General features: G+C 52.6%; 1 protein-coding gene across 1 annotated transcript in view; it reads right to left on the reverse strand.

Annotated features, from left to right (window-relative positions):
- FAM53B (family with sequence similarity 53 member B) overlaps positions 1–19,242 on the reverse strand; it is an 88,007-nt gene extending 68,765 nt beyond the window's left edge. The window contains exons 1-2 of the mRNA XM_009245893.4: positions 19,104–19,242; positions 8,638–8,692 (exon numbers count right to left, since the gene is read on the reverse strand). Coding sequence (XP_009244168.2) covers positions 8,638–8,692; positions 19,104–19,181 — 133 coding nt within the window. The 5' untranslated portion in view covers positions 19,182–19,242. The remainder of the gene's footprint in view (positions 1–8,637; positions 8,693–19,103) is intronic.
- Between the last annotated feature and the right edge of the window lie 397 nt (positions 19,243–19,639).

The following is a 19,639-nucleotide window of genomic DNA, read 5'->3' on the forward strand; positions in this document are numbered from 1 at the left end:
CATCATAAGGATAATTCACGGTACTGGAAAACGCTCTCCTAGCTGAGGCTTGACTCAACCAGAGCTGCAACTGGGTTCCAGCCTCTGTGGAATCCGGCTGGAATGGAAACCTGGCTTCTCTGACTAGGATTTCTCAAAGTGTGACTTCTGGGCCACCTACAGGAGCATCCTTTGGGGGTGTTTGTTAAAATGCAGGTTTCTAGACCCCGTCTCTGACTTGGTAAATCGGAGTCTCTCTGGGTAGGCATTTGCATCTTAATAAGCTCCCCAGGTTATTTCAATGCAAAAATGTTGAGAAATGCTGTTCTGGAAAGCAGATGGCATGGAGAACTGAGTTCTCAAACATCTGTCAGAATGGCGGCCCATCCAGACCATCTAGCACCACTGCCCAGAAGCTTCAGGACGGTTGACAATTCTGGTCTCTACAAATTTGAATTCATAACATCACTGAAAGTTGGTGTTTATGTTTTGGTTTGGGCTAATTCCAGGAAGAAGTATGGAGAAGGATCACTTCACCCTTCAGAGGTTCCACAGGACAGGATGGGGACCCTCAGGGCTTCCTTCTCAAGCTACACAACATGCTCTTGATGGAGAGCCACTAGCAAAGGCCTTAGAAGCTAACTCACTCCTGTGAACAAGATGAGTGTGAAGTCTCCCACTTTCTCCCTGAGAACACGCAAAGGCCCATCAGCTGCGTCCTAAAGATACGCAGAAGGGCCCCCCATCCATCTGCAGCCTGACACCAAGCACCTGGCAGACCTGAGCAGGGCGCGATGGCCCACAGCCTGAGAGCATGGCACCAGCCCATTCAGTTCTATGCTGCGCCTGTTGCTTTAGCCTTTAGGGCATGTAAAGCTTCTCCATGTGCCCACTGAGCATTATCTTCACAAGTCTGAAATGATACATACGTGAGAGCGTGTGCATTTGTGTGTAGCGTAAACACACAAGAGCCTCTGCCTGCAGATGGGAGGGTGAGCCACACAAGCATCCTTGGGCCCAGTTCTCTCACAGTCTTGGACAGACTAGGTGACCAAGGTCTCTTCCAAAGGTGAGGTTTGATGACTGAGCTTGCAGTTTCTGACTTTTGATTATGCCACAAAGAACAGGAGAATGAGTTGCCTACATATGCAGAGACAAGGACTCAAATTCCCAAATTCGCACTCACAAGGCTCTGGTCCTGTCACCGTTTGACTAAGAAGGGCAGAAGACTGCTGTGTGCACAGATCCTAGAGCTCGAAGCAAGAAAAACACTCAGAGGAATACGAATGGCATTTGACCTCAAATGTTCTTACTTCCATTTCTACCCTTAAATTTGAAGGAAAATTCCCAGGGCTCCAGATTCTTGGGGGACTATAAACCTTCATATATTCAAAAGATAGAGGAGCTTTATAGCCCTAGAGAGCTCTGTGCTATGTTTTCGATGGTGCCTTATGGCCACATAAGTATAGCAGAATGTGGTTTCCAGAAAAGGTTAAGCACCTGAAGTACAGACCAAGATACAAAATGCCCTGATTAGCAAGCCTGCAGTCAGATCACAACCAGCTGACTCATTCTTACATTTCACACCTATCTACTTGTGCTGACAATGAGTATCTCTCCCCTGCCCTGTGGGTTGGGTTGTGCTAACTTGGCCTCAGGGCCACAAAGATTCTATGCTTGGTTTGGGGAGAAGCTCACCAACCCATCAATGGGAAAATCAAGACAGCCGAGGTGTCTTTCTGAAGGCGGTTTTGCTAAACTGATCTTATGAAAAGAATATGGGGGTGGGGGGGACACAAGCAGGGCAATGACACGAGCTCCCCCACAATCGTCTCATCTGTTTTTAAATGGACTTTAGAGCCTCTGGCTCCCTGGAGAGTCTCTTTGCCTGTATGACCAGAAGGAGACTCAATTCAGAGCAGTGTCAGAAACAAAAAGTCCTCGGGCTTTGCCTGCCAGGCCTCAGCTTCAGGTCCTGCCCACGCACCTGGGATGGACTGTAAAATGGCAGCTGTGTCTTGGATTCGGGGACAGCAACACAGGACACCAAGTTCCTCACACAAGGCACAAGGAACAAGGGATTCGGATGGCTAGAAGTAACGCTCCATCAGGCCCCACATCCAAGGAAGAAGGCAGGCGGGTCTGCAGGGCTCTGGGAGGTGACAAAGAGGCTAAGGACAAAGATCGGGGTTCAGAGCCATTACCAGGGCCCTGCCCTTACCAGCAGAGTTGGGGTGGCCCATGGCAGCTGCCACTGCTTCTGGGAAGTCTTTGCTCTTACAAAAAGATGCCCAGTGAGATCCTCAAGGTTAAAAACCACACCAGATGGGGCACTGGGAAGAGGGGCCTCAATCTCACCATCTGCACAAGGCTGGGTAGACTAGGGTCTTGTGACAGCCCTTTTGGTTCTGACCAAGACTTCCTATTCTACCCCTCAGCTCCCACAGGCGTTCATAAATGTACAGGGAACAGCTAGTATTTGCATTGGCAACAAGAACTCTGAAGGGACAACAAGGTCAGTTTGGTCCATCTCTGGATTTCCATCCTGATTGTGGGTGTGCACAGAGCATGTGAAACGGGCAGCTGCTGGTGATGCATCTCTCAACTGATGCGCACAGCAAAGCGGGGTGCCATGAAACAGACGAGAGAATTGGCGACAGGCAGAGCTTTTCACGAAACTGTCAATAAATGCATATTTACTGTTAATCAGCTAACACTCCAATAGGGTCCTTGCTGAAGCTGAGAAAGAGCATGAATGTGCATCCCAAGCACGTGACTCATCTCATGGGTTGTCACAGCAATCCCCATCTGACTGATGGGGGAAACTGGGCTTCAGAACGATGTCACAGCTCTCCCATGGACACACATCCAGCAAATGACAGAGCCCAGACGTCAACCTAGTCTGTAGACCCAAGGTCATGCTCTTGCAGTTGGGCCAGGCTGCCTAACCTGACCATCTCTTCATGTGGAAGGCATGGCACCCAGACAGGCTGGCAGTGGCCATTCCCTGTCCTCTGGCACTACTGTGGTCCCCTCCCCATCAAGTCAGCCCAACCTGGGTAAGAAGGCAGCCCTGGGAAGCTCTGTCTTCACTTGTCACCGGCAACACTTATCATGTGCCAACCACATTTTATATCTACTTCCATTCTGTGCTTTATTATTCCTGAAAAACTGCCTGAAACCAACGAATGGTACAAGGAAGAATTTACATACCCTATATGGACAAACTATTTTAGAGATTTTTAAAAATCACGCATATGACCATAATAAAAATAAAAATAATAAAGCAAACCTTAAAAAATCATATATATATACACATACCTACATATGGATGTAATTTTTTTTCAATGAAAACAAATCTCATTCTAGCCTACACCGGTTAATGAGCAGTCTCTTATTGGAGGACCTGGCCCAAAGATCACATTCAAAATGGCTGTCTCTGCAAAACAGAAAAAGTGGCAGAGACCAAAAATTGGGCCTGAGAAGCTCTGATTTTGTGATTGCTGTCATTCATTTTGATTCATTCGTTTATTTGTTCTAAGAATCAAAAACACTCAAGCTCTGACGGCCACGCTTTTCCTGCAATGCGCAATCATTTTCCACTTTCCATGACAAACAGTGGCTGAGTTTAAAGACCAAAAGCTACCAAATCTCAAAGCAAAATCTCTTAGTCCTCCCCAGCTCAACACAGCCAACTGGTTTACTCTGTAGAAATTAATACAGAGAGTGCCCCAGGGAACAACCCTTTCATGTACAGAGTAGACTTTAACAGCCAAGTAATTAAACCCTGAAAGTAAGGGCTTATAATTAAAATGCGGACAAACCTGAACTGGGGCGGCACAAGGAGGGCTGCTATAATATTTTTACAATTCCTTTTTATACATAATGTATGATCCTTCTGCTCAAGTTTCCTCTATGTTCTTTGCCTGTGAAATAATTTACATTAATAAATAATTTATTACCATAACTCCTAAAGTAATTATGGGTTTCCATCCAATTTTTTTTAGCATATGAATTGTTTTGTTCTCTGTCCATTGACTCGTATTTACAAGACTTTTCCTAGTAGCCTTTTTAAAATAATTGGTATTGCCTTCGCTTTCTTACATATGATGTGATTTCCAGGTCTCCTCCTCGCCTGAGTGCTGAGGAAAATGGAATGTGTGGTGTCCATTGTCCCTGCAATACAAATGCACTGAATGGTTGCAATTAGCCAAGGGTGGTGAACGGAGACTGCGCTCACTCCACTTGCCCTGTTTCACCAAAAAAGATTAAACTAGTACACGTGTGACCCTGGGTCCCCCACTGCAAATGGGAGAAGACGTGGAGGGAGCCTTGACTGAGAGTCCACGTGTGGCCCCGCTTCTCCCCACACAGGATCTCTCAGCCACAGCCCAGGCCCCTCTTTGTACCCACTAGAAATGAGAGCCAGGAGCAAGGGCTGGCTCCCTCGCCCAGCCGGCTGACCAGTGGGTGGGCCGCACCACGGAGCTGCCACCTGACCCATGTTTCCTGTGTCGAGAGCACAAGAACCAGTCATATAAATGGCTCTTTCCCAGAGAAGCTTTGTAGAAGAAATTCCATTTCAGCAAAGAAGGTGGGCTGGGGATGCTCTGGAAGATGAGAAAGGAAGCCAAGAGTCAAAACAGCCTCCGCTGGCAGGAGCCCTGTGGTGGGGGCTGAGCTGGCACCCTAATAAGGGGCACTGAGCCCTGGTGCAGGGCTGGCTGGGCAGCACTCAGCTCTACCCTCTCTGCTTCTCCCATCCACGCTTCACACTGGCTTTGTTCTCTCTTCCATACTGAGAAGCACAAAACCACTTCTCTGTATCAAGTTCCTAAACTGGGGTAGGGGACAAGAGTGGGGAGGGGCCCAGTATCCAGCTTGCAATCACAGGGCGTGAAGTGCTTTTAATAAAAATAAATAAATAAATAAATAAATAAATAAAAAGCATAGGCCAGGCGCGGTGGCTCATGCCTGTAATCCCAGCACTTTGGGAGGCTGAGGCGGGTGGATCACCTGAGGTCAAGAGTTCAAGACCAGCCTGACCAACATGGTGAAACCCCATCTCTACTAAAAATACAAAAATTAGCCGGGCATGGTGGCAGACGCCTGTAATTCCAGCTACTCGGGAGGCTGACACAGAAGAATCGCTTGAACCCAGGAGGCGAAGGTTGCCCTGAGACAAGACTGCGCTACTGCACTCCAGCCTAGGAGACAGAGCGATACTCCATCTCAAAAAAAAAATAAAATAAAAGGCATTGTTGTGAACACTCAATTTATATTAGTTATGTGTTTTATCTAAGTGGGTGCAGAGGAGGCTGAGCTACTTGAAAGGGTGGCATTTTAAAAAGTGACCAGGGTGCTGTGCTCCTTGCTCTACTGCACTTGCCCAGATTTGCTGCAGAACATTTGTGAAACTTGAACTCATACTGGCTCCCAGCGAGGACCCTGGCATGGGGGCTCAGGAGGAAAAAATCCTGAGTCACAGGGCCAACTGTCCCCAGCTCTCATGGGAGAATTCCACTGATCAGCACCAGAACATGAGTCCCTTATCTTCAGGAGACAGGCTGGGGGTTGGTGATTATGATAATTTGGTGTTTTATCTTCGCACAGCATTGCCCAGGGCTGGAAGGGCCCAAAACCCTCTTGAAAAGTCCAGCCGGCCCCTCGGAGTATTCTCTTCCCCACTGTTGAAAAGCAGGCACACCGGGCGCGGTGGCTCACGCCTATAATCCCAGGACTTTGTGAGGCTGAGGCAGGCGGATCACGAGGTCGGGAGATCAAGACCATCCTGGCCAACATGGTGAAACCCCGTCTCTACTAAAAATACAAAAATTAGCTGGGCGTGGTGGCACACGCTTGTAATCCCAGCTATTTAGGAGGCTGAGGCAGGAGAATTGCTCAAACCCGGGAGGCGGACGTTGCAGTGGGCCAAAATCACACCACTGCACTCCAGCCTGGAGACAGTGAGACTCTGTCTCAAAAAAAAAAAAAAAAAAAGAAAAGCAGGCACACCTCAGATGAAATCTCGCTGCCTGGGTGGGGTGCACTCCCAGTTCATGGAGCACACGGAGGACTGGAGAGGTAACCTGAGCTTCCACTAGACAGAGTGCACGGGGTAAGGCTCCTGACTGCTGACCCCCTACTCTAGCAAGCGCAGGAAAGGGATAGAGGTGGGAGGGAGGATGTGTGCTAGTGTGTGGCCGTCTCCTTAAATCCCCACAACTTGCAAGCTGAGGAAACCTAGCCGGGAAGACGGGGTGGTATCCCCACAGCTCAAGGGCCTCCACATCTCACGAGAGTTGGCCTAAGCAGCACGGAATTCACTGTTCGTTGATCTTTCTCCTCCACCAGACAGAAAGCTCCCTGAGAGAAAGGGCAGGGTCTGATTCACTCTATCCCTCACCAGGTGCCTGACACACAGCAGGTGCTCAAGTCGTATCTATGACAGCAAGCCACTGAAAATGAAAACAAACTGCAGTCAGTGATGCACAGCCATGCAGGTCAGGGTTTTCCTGAATCAGAGAGGGGCCGAGCAACAGAAAGATGAGACCCATGGAGAGAGAGCAGCAGAGGAGAACAAGGGGACTCCACAGACCTCCCACCAGTACAACGGCTCCCCGCTTCTCCCTCTGCTGCCTGGCAGTGCCCTGGCACTGTCCCACAGAGCAGAAGGAAGACAGGACCCTGCTGAAGAGGAGAAGAGCCTGGGACGGAGGCACTGGGACCCAGCCAGCACTTCCTAAAGAGCCACTCTGTAAACAGGAGTCTGCAGACACAGCGTAGTGCCTCCTGGAAACCACGGCCTCCCCGGTAGAAAGCAGGTTGCTGGGCTCTGCAGCCTCCGATAGACTCTCCTGGGCCATCTGGGCTTTTTCCCACACACCTCCCGTCTCCGGAGCCTCTGCCTTGGTCTCTGGGCCTCAAGACCTGGCCCTACAAGGGCGACTCTCTCTGTCATCACAAACCCACCAGACTTCCACCTTATTATAACTTACATAGTGCAAAGACTAGAAATCCTTGAAATAAAGACCAACATCTCCACAACCCAGTTTACTGGTCTGGCCCGGTTGACAGCTAAAGCCTAGGCAGGGTTGAGGGGCTGGGCATGCCGGGGTCTCTTTCTTTCCCAGCATGACGCAGGAAGGAAGCTCAAAGGTGAGGTTGTCCCAGGAAGCAGGCGATGAGGTAGGCTTCTGAGCTATGTGTCTGGGGCCCTGAGGGTTTGCTGAAAGCTGTAAACTACCGGGGAGGTATTCAGTCCTGTGGGGATGGGCCTCCGAAGTATGTCACACGGAAGACCAGGGCCAGCTGATCTCCCTGTCTCCATCTTCTTCAGTGGCAGCATCAAGAGCACCATCAGGTGTCCCAGAGCCATGGCATGTGGTTGAGAAGAAAACAACCTCCCTTCGTCACCCACCTGAGTCCAACTCCGCCTACTGAGGGACTTTGCAGAGGGCCACCTCACTAGACCTCAGTTCTCCTGCATGTGAGTGAAGCCACTGGCAGAGCCAGCGGGGCCTGGCATGTAAGGAGCCTGGCACAGTGCTCAATCTGACACATCACCTCATCTATGGCAACTGTATCTGAAGAAGAAAAACAAAACACCACACGTGGAGGGAAGACGGAGAAGGAAAGGCAAGGGAGACTCTGACGTCTGACCAAAGTAACCTTTGAATCTGAAAGCCCACAGTCATCATCCATCATCCAAGAGTGGTTTCTGAGCCCACACAGACGTTACAGAAACTCATCCGGCAAGACGTCCCCAAAGGTGGGCAAGGACAGCCACAGAGAGACGCTGAGAGGTCAAACAATGCCCAATCATCTGAAGCATTAAGAAATCAATATAATCAATGGTCATCTTTTTTGCCCCCTATAAAAATCAGTAATTCACACTTGCACAGAAACAGAGGATCAAGGCAACCTTCTCTGCAAGGCATGTCAGCAAAATGAATCAAGAGCCTTCAAAATGTCCCTGCCCTCCAGCCTGTCTATTCCACTCCTGGAAACTATCGTAGCAAATCATCTCAAAGGCAGACAAAGAGTTAGGCACTTACATAGTCACTGTTCATCACAACAGCAAATAAAACAGCCCCTTGACCCAACAGCCTAGATGTAGTTACATCACTAAAGACATTCTGATACATTTACCACACAATGCGGTACTGTAGACCATTAAAATGCATGGCATGTACAATTTTAATGCTGTGGGAAGATGATGGTAACTACTCCAAGTGAAAAAAGCAAACTAATATAGTTTTACATAATTATATGTTCATCGTGGAGTGGGCTATATAAAAAATGCTAAGAACATAAAGATACACAAAAATATCAACAGTAACTCTCCCTGGGCATTGGGGCTACGAGAGATTTTTATTGCATACTTTACACTATTGCGCATTTTCTGAATGAAAAAAATCAACATGAATTACTTTAATCATCAGACAGAAATTCTCAATGTTGGAGTTGTAAACCACACACCAGTGCCTGTCCCTTCACTCAGGCACCGTAGGGGACCAAAATAGTTAAAACACACAGAAGAGTCCCGCTCTTTTTGAACTTGTGTCCAGAAAGTGCTTTGAGCGTCTCACCTGGAGGACTCAGACCCTGGCTGGAAGGACTAGGAGGACAGCTTCCAGGACGGCCTTGAGTACTTACCCATAATTCCACAAGAGAAAAGTGTAGGTCCTTGACTCATCTTCTTTGGCGTGTGCTGAAAACAACCAGAAAAGCTATTCACTCTTCAAATCATAGGAAGCATGTTTGCACTGACTCTCTACTGATCCCTTCTAAAGTCACAATAAAAGGGTGACTGTCCTTTGCCAATGTCAGATCAGGGAAAGGAGGAAAAGGTATTCAAAGAGAAAACATCTGCACAAAATTAGGCCCAGATTTTTTGTCCCAAGTCTCTAGTGAGTTATGGAGTCCATCGAGTTAATGGGCTTTGAAAACACACAGAAAGCCCCATGACTTCTGACACGAGGGGATTTTTCCACATAAGTGATGTGGAGGCGGCCCAGGGGCAGGATGGATGGTAAACAGTGGAACAAGCTTCCCTGAGCTGGGCTGAGAAGAGACCAAGAGAGGAGGGGACCTCCCTGGGGACACGAAGAACCTCAAGTAGGGAGCAGAGGGCCCCAGGTCTGACTCCGAGACCCCTCCCTTCCAGATCCAGGGAGAACAGCTCTCCCGCTCTGGTGAGAAGCATGGGGAGAGCTCGGAAGGGCTGGCCTCTGCTCTGCAGACTGTTTTGTGGCTACATCGAGGCCCCCTGAGGCATTTTCTCTGAACTGAAACAGAAACTCAAGGGTTATATTTGGTCTCAACATAACAGCTATGGCTTTTGAACTCCTTGGCCCTGTATTTCCACAATGGTTTCCCTTTCCACTGTAAACATTCTACATCTTCCCTGATGCCCCCCGCCTACCCTCAACTGAACGCTATGGCCACTGGGCAGAAAATAGGCCAACGAGGCCTAGAAGAACCCCAAATCCAGGGCACTTGCTCCATGGCTACGCAGTAAGCTGGGTGTGGAATATTCTGGGAGTTCCTCATGCTAGGTGATACCTAGGTCAAGAGGCTTGCTCGGTCCTCTCATGAGCAGAGACTACCCAGCCAGAGCCCCAGGAAGCAGCTCTGCCTCAAGTGCTTCAAGGCTCCCTCACTCACTCGCCCACTCGCTCAGTGGGCACGGGCTGGTGATTCTTTCTAGGCGGGCTGTGCTGGGGGTTGATCATGCAATGATGAAAGGAGTTCTCAGCCCCAGAGAAATGAGCCTGTCACAGAAGGCTCTAACTTCTGAAAGAAACCCCCAACACTCCCCATCAAAATGACACAAACAGACAAGACTTCCAGGCTGGTAAGTGGACAAGGGCCCAGGTTTTGGCTCTTTAAGGCCTGGCAGGAGGATGGGGCTGACTAGGAACTCCTGGCCCATCCAGGTAAGAAGGTGGCAAGCACCTGGCACCAGCTCCCTCACCTCATCCCCATCCACCCAATCCAGGGACCTCTGCACAAGGTCAACACTGTGTTCATCCCACAGGGTTACTAACAGTCCATCCTGACTAACCTGGGGACACAGAGGTGAAGGAGGGCTCACACTTCATGGAAGACAGTCACAGACAAACCACAGGGAGATCGGGGCTGGAGGGGATGTCCAGGGCAAGTGTGCTGGGATGAGGTTGGAGGTCGGGGCGGCCTCCTGGGGGGGATGCCTAGACTGCTGCTGAGGACCACAGGAGCTTCTAGGGCGGAAGGGGAATGGGGCAGTCCTCCTACAGGTTGCCCTCCTCAGTTTAAAATGATCTAACAGTATCATCAGGCTCGGTCACCCTCCTGGATTCCACAGTGATGTAACCATCCCCTCTACCGCCATCTGTGGAAATATCTGGGAAGAATTCAAAATGGCTGCACCTGCTTACTCCCATCCCCCAACACAATCCCAGCTGAGAGGTGCAGCTGAGACCACACCGAAGTCATCCAATGGCAAGTGGATGACAAGTGCATGAGAGCCCTGCTGCTGGGGCTGCACTGCCTGCACAGCCGAGAGCTCAGCCTGTGGACGCCAGGCAGGCGCCCAGCTCCCAGGCTCATAGAGGGAAGTCAGGCCACGGTCTTCCTTGCCAAGGAAGGCGGCTCCCAGCACTAAGGGAACACCTGGGCACAAGGAAATCACCCCCTGGGGAACCCCGGCCCCCAGCCCGTGCCTGCCAGGTGGGAGAAGGCAACCCAGGCTGGGAGGCCAGAGAGGCCACACCAGGATGGGGGCTGGGGAGAGCAGAATTGAGCAGGAACACTGGAGCACCCCGTGTGCTTCACTGGCACGCATGCAGGAGGGCTTGGGGCTTTCCACACCAAAGCAGGAAGCCACATAGTGAGCTGCCCCCTGCCTGGCCAGCAGAACAGTGCTTGCTGGCCGCCTCTCACCAAGCTGGCATGTTCTAGACCAAAGGGGACCTCAGGGCCCTCCTGACCCAGGTCTTCACAAGGAACGTTGCCAGGGATGCTGAGGTCTGTCTGCCTACTGAGGCAGCACTGGGCCAGCACACAGAGCACCCCAGGCACTCGTTCATACATTCACTCGACTTGCTCATTCATTCATTCAATGAGGACTTATCAGCATCTGCAGCAGGTCCCCAGAGTGGCCTGCCATTTCTAACCTGGAAAACAGACTCCTCACCACTCCACCATTGGCCCTGATCCCAGCCACTGCCAGCCCCAGTGAACGCCCCTCCTAACCGCTCTTACAGCCTGTACCCTCAGCCCCCATTCCCCACCCTCCACCCAGAACCCAGAGCCATCTTCTTAAAGCAGAGATCAGACCACGTCATTCTGTTCCAACAACTTCCCACCACAACCAGAATCAAATCCTGGCCACTACCTCTCCTCCACAGCCTACAGGGCCCCATATGAGCCAACCTGAGTACCCCCAACCTTGCTCTGGCCCTCCCCTCCTCACTCACACCACCCAGTGGGGCCAGGCCAGTCACTACCATCTCAGGGGCTTTGTGCCGGGATCTTCAAGCAGCAGGCTCTGCACTGTTCCTGCCCCGTGGCCTCCTCACTGGCCCTGCCGGACCATCCTGGCTGAAGCGGTGCCTCCCACCTGCTTTTCTCTCTCCCATCGCCTCATTTAATGAACATGGCAGATATTGGAACATCTGTTCCTGTACTGATTCTCTGCTCCATGGGAACGGAAGCTTCTTGAGAAAGGAGGGCTGTCTCGGTTCCAACATCCCAGCCGACAGCAGGCACCATGGCTACAGCCACCTGTCAGCGTCAGCCTGCCCCACTCCTGCAGCCACACACCCAGTGGATGTCAGGCAATGGAAATGGATTTTCACTGGGCAGAAGTCACTATCTCCCAAAATCGCTGGCCTCACGCAAAGTCAAACCTCAGTGGGGAAGGGCTGAGAGGCCAGCCTGAGTGTCAGAGCCGCCCCACAGGCTGGCCTGGCCTCCTCATGCCAGTCTCCAACACTCTACCTAAGGGTTCCCATGAACCAGCAATGGTGCACACTATGATTTTCTAACTCGAAGGAACGACTTCTCCATTTCCCCACCCCAGGCGAGCCACTGCTTGCTCCTCATTGAACAGATGAAACTGAGCAGCCCAGTGGTGCGGCCCCCTTCTTCTGTCAGCAGCACCCCAATTTTGAATTGGGATACCTTCATCCTCACTGGATCATGTCTTAGTGGGACTGTCAACCAAGGTGCCTCCACCTCCCCTGGCCCCAGGCTAGGCCCAGAACTCAGGCCTGGCTGACCAGACACTGGTTCCATGGCTGACTCCCGAACCACAGAGCTGGGGCTGATCCGCCCAGCAGGGAGGCCCTCAGCCTGCCCGTGAGGACCTGCTTCTAAAGTCCTCCCAGCTGCTCCCACCCTGCCCTTTCTGAGGCCCGACCAGCCCCCTCCTCTCCAGCCCTGCGAGCTCGCCCTGTGCTTCAGGGAGTTCTCTTTTGGGGTGAGTTAGCTGGAGATGGCCTCTGGCACTGACAAAGGAGGAACCCTGACTGATTTCGTGCTTGACCTCGAGACCAGATCAGGGCCCATCTTGCTTTCTGAGCCCCATCCGTGAGGCTAAGCCAGTGGCAGCCAGGCCAGAACGTCATGTACTGACAGCTTCCCAGGGTGCCAGGCCCCAGTGTACCCTGGTCCAACTCCACATGGGCAAACCAGCAGAGTTCCTGCTTGGCTCTAGGTTGGCCAGGGCCTTTTTTTCCCCAGGCTACCCCATATATGCTAACATTCCCACTGGTATTTACCATTCCTACACACACAGCCTTTCCAACACTTTGAACCTCCTGCACCCACAGTGGGAAGAATGAGCCAATCATGGTGTGGAGGCCCCACCAGGCCCTGAGGGAACCCCTTGGCCCTCTGAGGTTTCACAAGACACTCAGTGTCTGCACTCAGCGAGCACCCGAGCCCTAGCTGAGGTCTGCAGTGAAATAAGACCAGAGCACACTTCCCCTTTGTGTTTCTCCCACTGTGAAGCCTCTGTTCCCGAGCCCACCCCGGGGCAGGGCCTCATCTCTGTGAGACTCCTCAGATCACGAGAGAAGGTTTTTGGAATTAGATCCTCGTAGGAAAGGCAAAAGCTGGAAATCAAATGGAGGCTGCAGGGCCATCTGTCTGACTAAAGAAAGCAGCCCTGGCTTAAATAAAGACACAATTAAGGCTCCAAATGAGGAACCAGCCCTGCAGAAAATGCCAGGCCACAACCACGGTTCTTCGTAACTTTCCTCTGCACATTATCCACTAAAGCAATCAAGTCACCTTTTCCATCTCCTGTGGCTCTGTTACAGGGAGCCACAGAGCAACAGGTGGAGGCTCGCACTCATGCCCTGCGGGGGAACAAGTGGAGCACCCACACTTCCGAAATGCAACCCCGCGAGACCGCGGCAGTCGAAAGCAAAAAGGAGATCCAGGCCTGAGACAAGAAAGAGAAGCTGAGGAGGGAACAGCACCTTTGTGTGAAGACTCTCAAAGATGCTGATAGAGATACTGTGGCCCTGACTCCTGAGGCTCCAGAATTAGCCAAAGCATGGGCGGGCCCCTTGGTATCTCTGCCTGCCCAGGGTGAAAGGCATCAGGCTGCCCTGGACCCTGTGCACTCCCGCATTCTAACTTCAGGCCAGCCTGGGGCCTGCCAGAGATCCTGGCTGGGGCTGTTGAGCTCAAAGTGCCAACTTAGCATGGCCCAAAGTATGAAGAACCCCAGTGCCCACGCAACGGGGTGCAAGGCCTGACATGGCCACTAACTCCTCAGATAAGAAAAGTCATTTAGCCTTGGCATCCTAATCTGACAAGTACAGAAGGAAGTGCTTGTTCTAGCTACCAGATCAGCCCCTCCAAAGGACAAGTATTGGTTGTTACGTGGAAAGTCAGGCAGCCTGGAGCTGCATACTGCCCTCTGCCCAGGAGCAGCCAGCCGTCAGCTCCCTTTGGTCTTCAGCCTTAAGGGAGGATAGGCTGCATAAAGAAGAGCCGGCCTGGCCAAGGGAGGTGGTCACTCTGGAAACAAAAGAACAGGCCCTTGGCCTGAGCGTGGGCGTGCGGGAAGGAGCTGAGGGAGCACAGTGCTCCAAGGTCAAACGTCTGGGCTGCCTTCCAGGGGAGCAGCTAATGTTAGAACACTGGAAGGAAGAGCTCACTCGCCAGAGGAAGGCACCGGGCAGAGTGGGGGAAAGGGGAACTGGACCCAGCCATGGCTGCCGGCAGTGCAAGCGAAGCCAGGGCCATGGGCACAGCTGAGCCTCAGGGCCATCTCTCCCCAGGCAGGTGGGCCCTGTGCTGGGAAAGGCAAAATGCTGAGCACTGGTCAGTCCTTTTTTTCCTTTTTTCCCACATCTTTCTTTGAGGGAAAGACAGTTGTTTCACCAGCATTTAGTTTTTTAAAACAGGGGACAGAGAACCATGGCATGAACCCCTAAGAAGGCTGGGAGGGAGACCGAGTCCTCGCACCCCTCAACAGGCCTCAGAGTTGGCCACGAGCTCCTCCACCAGTGCCACATGACACCCAGGGTTGCGAGGACCCTGGTGACTTTCCCTTGCACGTTGAGACTTTCCCGCTCTGTGACTGAGGCCTGATTCTGGGGACCCAGGGTGAGCTGCGCCTCTGGGGCCTGCTCCCATAATTCCAAAGTGGCCTGTGCTGATACCAGTCCCGGCCTCCCCCACAGTCATGCTTTCCTTTTAAATCTTAAACCTCCACTTGTTATCTTCTTAGTCTGATTAGAAAACAAAAGAAAAATTATTTTCCATCGTTCCTGTTGTTATCTTGATGGTATTTACACGGGGATGATGTTACCAGTTTAGGAAGCTAAAGCAAAACCCCGTCAACTTCCTCTGAACCTTTGCTGGCTGTTCAAAGCAAATGCTAACATCAGCTTATCTCACATTCTGTCCCGTGGATGTCATCACTAGACTAAGATTATTTTCGGTATTTCTTCAGTTATTTACATCGTGTGTCTCTCCCCAAGGCCTGGAGGGGCTCCAAGGCGATCACAGCCTCTGGAACAGGGCCCATGCGAGAAGGTGCTGGGGGAAGCAGACAAGGGCCTGGACTTGAAATCTGTGACCGGGGCAGCCCCTCCCTGGGCTCTCTGAGCCACAGTTTCCTGTCTGTATAATGGGGTAGAAATGGGTGCACCCCTGCCCCTCAGCAGGTGGCATGAGGCTCAAGGACAGGGAGGAGGTACCTGGACCTCTGGGCATACAGTTTGGATGTTCATCCCCTCCAAATCTCATGTTGAAATGTAACCCCCAATGCTGGAGGCGGGGCCTGGTGGGGGTGTTTGGGTCATGGGAGCGGATCCCTCATGAATGGCCTGGTGGCCTCCTCATGGTGAACAGGGAGTCCTCGCTCTTCTAGTTCATGTGAGGGCTGGTAGTTTAACAGGTCTGGCACCTCCTCCCTTCCCTCTTGCTCCCTCTCTCACCTTTTGACACACTTATTCTCCCCTCACCTTCTGCCATGACTGGAAGCTTCGTGAGGCCTTACTAGAAACAGATGCAGGTGCCATACTTCTTTTTTTTTTTGGAGACAGAGTCTCACTCTGTCGCCCAGGCTGGAATGCAGTAGTGGCGCGATATCGGCTCACTGCAAGCTCTGCCTCCCAGGTTCAAGCCATTCTCCTGCCTCAGCCTCCTAAGTAGCTGGGACTACAGGCGCCCGCCCACCACCACACTCAGCTAATTTTTTGTATTTTTAGCAGAGACGGGGTTTCACCATGTTAGCCAGGATGGTCTTGATCTCCTGACCTCATGATCCGCCCCCTTTGGCCTCCCAAAGTGCTGGGATTACAGGTGTGAGCCACCGTGCCTGGCTGGTGCCATACTTCTTATACAGCCTGCAGAACCATAAGCCAAGTAAACCTCTTTTCTTTATAAATTACCCAGCCTCAGGTATTCCTTATAGCAACATGATATGAACTAACACACTTCCCAAGACCCTCGGTGTAGCCGCACCCCCAACACCTTCCTGCTGGCCCACGCTATAGGGCAGGCGGCACTGAGCCGGACCGGGCTGGGCCAGGCACTGACGCCCAGTCAATGTGTTCTGGGCGCATCAGCAAACTGAGCAATGAGAAAGCCCTCTCAACAGGGCTGCTCCCCACAACGGACCTCTCATCTGGAGCCCAGGGGAGAGAAGAGGAGGAGGAAGACCACAGATGGACCCACAGCACCGCACACTGGGTGGTTCTGGGCCCGGACAGGCCAGTAACAAAAAGCAGCAGAAAGAAGGATACTTTCCAACAAAGCAAGGGAGAGTTCGGGAAGAAAGCACAGATTCTAATGTGTGTGGCCACAAGAGAACACATGGTAGAATCCTTTCCAGCAAAGCCGCCTGCTCTCCCCTGACTGCTTTCCCTTTCTGAGATGAGTTTTCCTTCCCTGGCTAGGGCTGGGAGGCCGTGCTCCTCCTGCCAGGGGCTCAGGGCACACCTCTTGGAAGAGCAGCTCAGCTGATCTTGGGCCCACATGTCCTGGAACCAACTCTGAAGCCAACACCAGGCAGTCCCACCCTGAGAAGGGACCAAGCACAGAGGCGGCCACTGCAGCCAACAGCATAGCTGGATCCAGGTAGGGCTCCTCCCTCGGGACCTCCAGATGGCTCCTCACCCTTGAGGTCCCTTCTTTTTGGTCAGAGCTACTCTAGTCACACCCACTCAGTCGTGAACTGGAGCAGCAGCCAGAAAGAGAGTAAGACAATGGTGAATGAGAAGAGGCCAGGCAACAGGAACCTGCAAGCTCATCCATCCACAAACATCCACTGAGCACCTGCCACGCGCTGGGCCCCGTGCATTCAGCAACAAGCAAGAGAGACATCTCCTGCCTTCACAAAGCTCCCATTCTAGTATAAGGACTCGGTCAAGATCCACAGGGACATGTTTAAAAGTGCTGAGTGCCCAAGAGGGAAAAAGATAGGAAAAGAGGAGAGAAAGTGTGGTGGGGGTAAGGGGTGGGCGCTGGCACTGGGACTGAACTGTAGGTTGAGTGGCCAGAGAAGGAAGGAGGGAGGGAGCGCGTCCTACTCTGGGCAGAGAGCCAAGGAAAAAGTGTAAAGGCCTGAGGCAGGCTCACGCTTGGCATGCTGGAACAGGGAGGCCAGTGGGGACCAAGCAGAGGGGACAGAGTGGCAGAGATGAGGTCAGAGCAGTCACATGGACAAGAATATATGGGGCCATGTATATCCTAGTAAGGGCTGGGTGTTTGCTAAGCATTCAGTGTAAAGCCAGTGGAAGCTTCTACACACAGAAGGACAGCTCTGACTGGGATTCTCTCTGGCTGCTGGGTGGAGAACAGGTTAAAAAGAGCCAGAGGCAGGCGACCAGTTACCACAAGAATCCTTGCGAGAGAACAGCAGGTGGAACCAGGGTGGTGGCAGTGGGGCTGGTGAGAAGAAATCACATTACACAGCAAATGTGAACTGGAAAGGACGGGGTGGTGGCAGAAGAGCTGAATGGTCACAGCAGCTCTACTCCTTGCTGCAGTGACCAAGTCTGCCATCGAGCAAACACACCTCAGGTGCCTGCTGTCTGCCCTGCCCCCAGTAGTGCTGGGGACATGGTGAGGAGCAAAGCTGAGTCCCTGTCCTTGCAGCTGGGGGTGACACCCATGGAGTGCTCACAGGCTGAGGCCCATGAGCAGAGTGGCACCAGTGTCACACCTGGTAAGGGCTGAAGAGATCTGACTGAGGGAGGGCCACCAAGACTGGCATCCAGACACCAGGCAGCGGGCAGAGGCCTGAATGCAGGCCCAGGAAGTGGGGCTGGAGAGGCAGGAGGGAAGGGAGAGGCGGAGCCAGTGAGGCAGTTACTGCCTGCTTCAGGTTGCAGCTGCCTCATTTGTAAAACGAGGAGGCTGGACCCAACGGTTTCTAAGCCACTTCTTCTCACCCTTCAAGTCCAAATCAAGTATCCCTGCTCTGCAAGGCTTTCCCTGGCGTGCTACAACCAGGCTGGCCCTGCTCCTCTACACACCCTGGCCTTCCCATGGGCTTCAGCTGCGAGTTCTTGTTCATGGGATCCTCAAGTGTCACTGTATTCACAGCTCTCCAGACACCCTCCCTCTAGACCAGGAGCTTCTCAAGGGTGAGGAGTACAGGGCCTGGCTCCGGCTCATCCTGTTCCCCGAAATCCTCCAGCCTGGTACCCAACACACGGAAGGCGCTCTGTGAGGCCTGCGGAAAGAATACAGATCTCGGTGGCTTTCCCAAGCTCCTGCCACAGCCAGAGACCTAGGTCTATCTGCTCAAGGTCTGGTTTCACCGGCATGAGCTAGGGGAAGGGGCCCACCAAGGAGGCTTAGCGTGGGTCCTTGAGAAGAGATGTGAAGGGTGCCAGGAGGGGTCCTGGGCGAGGTGACCCTGGGCAGTTGGCCCCTTCCTGATCACGGAAGCTGCAGAGAGTTCCGAGGACTTGCCCATCTCCACAAGACTGCTTATGACTGAGTGTGGCTTCTCGCTCCCTCCGCAGGGGAGCAGCCTGCACTCACATCTGAGGAACTGGGCTTGGAAGGACAGGTCTGCTGACAGGGTTCAGCTATTGGAGGTTGTTTGGCTCGCAGTGTAAGAAGGCCGAGTTAGCTACCTCTCTGCGTTAGTCCACCACATGGTCCAGGGCGGTCCAGGGTGAACCACCTTTGGCAGAGGGTGGCTGTTGCCATAGCTCACCACACCTTCTTTCCCCATCGTCTCCCACTCTTGACGTTCCTGAGGCAGCACCACCCTTCAGAGGGATAGGCTTATCTGGGCCCCCATTCAGGGCACCACCCCCCTCTGGAAACCACCCCCTCTTAACGGGTGGAGACAGAAGGAATGTCAATCCTGGCTTGGCAGGCGGCAGAACCACACTTGCTGTTATTTACCAGGGGATGGCCTCCCCTCCTCATTCACCAGATGACCTCAAATCTGAGCTGAGTTCCTTCCTTCCAGCAAGTTCTCAGTCAAGCTCTGCTCCTGTGCCCTGTCGCACCAGCCCGGGACGCCTCACAGAGCTTTGCTCTTGGGGGCTCTGGACTCGATTTGCTAAGCCTAGGTGCTCAGTCCACAGCCCTGTCTGTACATCAGGCCTCAGAAATGGTCATGGAAAGCAGGAAGCCTGCCAGGTCCTCACCAGTTCAGGGCTGAAGGTCCCGCATGCAATGGAGTCAGCTCCCCGGGTGCTGAGGCTTTCACTTAGGACCATCACCATGATAAGGGCCTCAGGCGCTGGGCTCCATCCCAGGGTGGGTATCAGCCATCTTCACTTGGGCAGACTTGGGGTGAGTACCTCCTGGGGAATTGATGTCAGCAGAAACAGCTCCCCATTGGCCACTCACCCTTGGGGTGGGGCCCTTCCGGGAAATGGCCAAGTGTGGTCAACTCCCTGGAAAGACAAAAGAAAAGCAAAAAGATTCAGGACTAAGAAAGACCAGGGCCCTGAGAGTCACCCCTCCCACAGTACTGGAAATCCCAGGGGATTGGAACCACCTCTCTGCTAAAGGAGATGCACTCTGGGAGAGTCACCAAGGCCCAGAGTTACCTTCTCAGAGCCCCCCACACCCCTGCCATGCCAGCCTTGGGCTGCCTCACTTGTAAAATGGCCTGGTGGGTAGAACAACAAATTGGGGTCCAGCCGCATGATACCTTCAAGATCTATCTCAGGGTCTG

This window comes from Pongo abelii, chromosome 8, assembly GCF_028885655.2.
Source record: "Pongo abelii isolate AG06213 chromosome 8, NHGRI_mPonAbe1-v2.0_pri, whole genome shotgun sequence".
Taxonomy (NCBI): domain Eukaryota; kingdom Metazoa; phylum Chordata; class Mammalia; order Primates; family Hominidae; genus Pongo; species Pongo abelii.